The sequence below is a fragment of the Etheostoma cragini genome, chromosome 16 (assembly GCF_013103735.1).
Source record: "Etheostoma cragini isolate CJK2018 chromosome 16, CSU_Ecrag_1.0, whole genome shotgun sequence".
NCBI classification, from domain to species: Eukaryota; Metazoa; Chordata; class Actinopteri; order Perciformes; family Percidae; genus Etheostoma; species Etheostoma cragini.
The window spans coordinates 24,039,722-24,041,077 of NC_048422.1; the positions used below are offsets into that span (position 1 = coordinate 24,039,722).

General features: G+C 47.6%; 1 protein-coding gene across 1 annotated transcript in view; it reads left to right on the plus strand.

Moving 5' to 3' along the window:
- The window catches only part of sept5b (septin 5b), a 6,873-nt gene that overhangs the window by 1,857 nt on the left and 3,660 nt on the right, over nt 1–1,356 (plus strand). Inside the window, exon 3 of the mRNA XM_034897016.1 lies at nt 960–1,076. Within this exon, the coding sequence (XP_034752907.1) occupies nt 960–1,076 (117 nt within the window). The remainder of the gene's footprint in view (nt 1–959; nt 1,077–1,356) is intronic.

The following is a 1,356-nucleotide window of genomic DNA, read 5'->3' on the forward strand; positions in this document are numbered from 1 at the left end:
CCCCCCCCCCCCAACCCACCCATTTAGACTTCTTTTTATCAATGCTTTTTGGGATTACTCCCGCAAGGAAAGTGAATTTCTAGCACCTTACAAGACACTTGAATAGAGAATAAGGAAGTTTAAAAAATACATTATTTAAAGAATAACAATAACAAACTTCTAGCTATAAAAAGATCTTCGGCATAAATATAACAGTTAACCGTCCTGGTGTCTCCGGGTCAGAATAGACCCCCTTTGCAAAAGTCTCTTTATCAGAAAATGTGGGTTTCTTTCCAAAAAACAACAACGAAGTTAACCCCTTGAGGTCGACGCACACACTAACGTACACACCAACAAGCGGGTCAAAGTCCACGTAGGGTAACGACCAGGGCTGTAGTCAAGACCACCTTAGTCGAGTCCAAGACCAGGACTAGTCGAGTCCAAGACCAGGACTAGTCGAGTCCAAGACCAGGACTAGTCGAGTCCAAGACCAGGTCCAAAGAGGTTCGAGTCCAAGTCAAGATCGAGTCCAGGACAGAACAAAGGTCTTATGCATGACGGTATCAAGACAATCATTTTGGGTTTCCCTTTCCCTCCAATATCATTATCAACATAATAAACACCTGGACTCGGTCCAGACCAGAAGCCATATTGGGCGAGACCAGTGGCCGAGACCGAGACAAGTCTGAGTCCAAATACTAGCGAGTCCGAGACAAGTCCCAGAGCATAGAAAAACAGTCTCGAGTCCAGACTCGAGTCCAAGACCGGACTTGAGTCCTACAGCGCTTGTAACGCCTGTGGCTGTAAGCTCCTTCCTGGTTCCTGAGTCCTGAGTCCTGAGTCCTGGTTCCTGGTTCCTGGTTCCTGAGTCCTGGTTCCTTAGTCCTGGTTCCTGGTTCCTGAGTCCTGGTTCCTGGTTCCTGAGTCCTGTCCCTACAAGCTGAGTTAAAGTGTGTCTTTCTGTGTGTGTCTGCTTCCAGGAGAAGGATTACGTTGGTTTCGCGACGCTGCCCAACCAGGTGCACAGGAAGTCGGTGAAGAAGGGGTTCGACTTCACCCTCATGGTGGCAGGTGAGACACGCTGGCCTTTCTGCTGGGTTTCTACAGGGTGTCTGTCCCGTGGGCTTTTACATTGGCTGTGAGATTGCTAAAGTGCAGATACTACCATATGAAAAACAATCTATTTTTCTGGGATTTGGGGGTTATTTTGTGTCTCTGGACAACGTGAGGGTTAAAACTGAAGTATTGTGGTTTGTACTTCAGCGTGTGAATCAGATCCAAGAGCTGACTCTCTTCAGACACATGCATGCGTGTGTGTGTGTGTGTGTGTGTGTGTGTGTGTGAGTGTGTGTGTGTGTGTGTGTGTGTGTGTGTGTG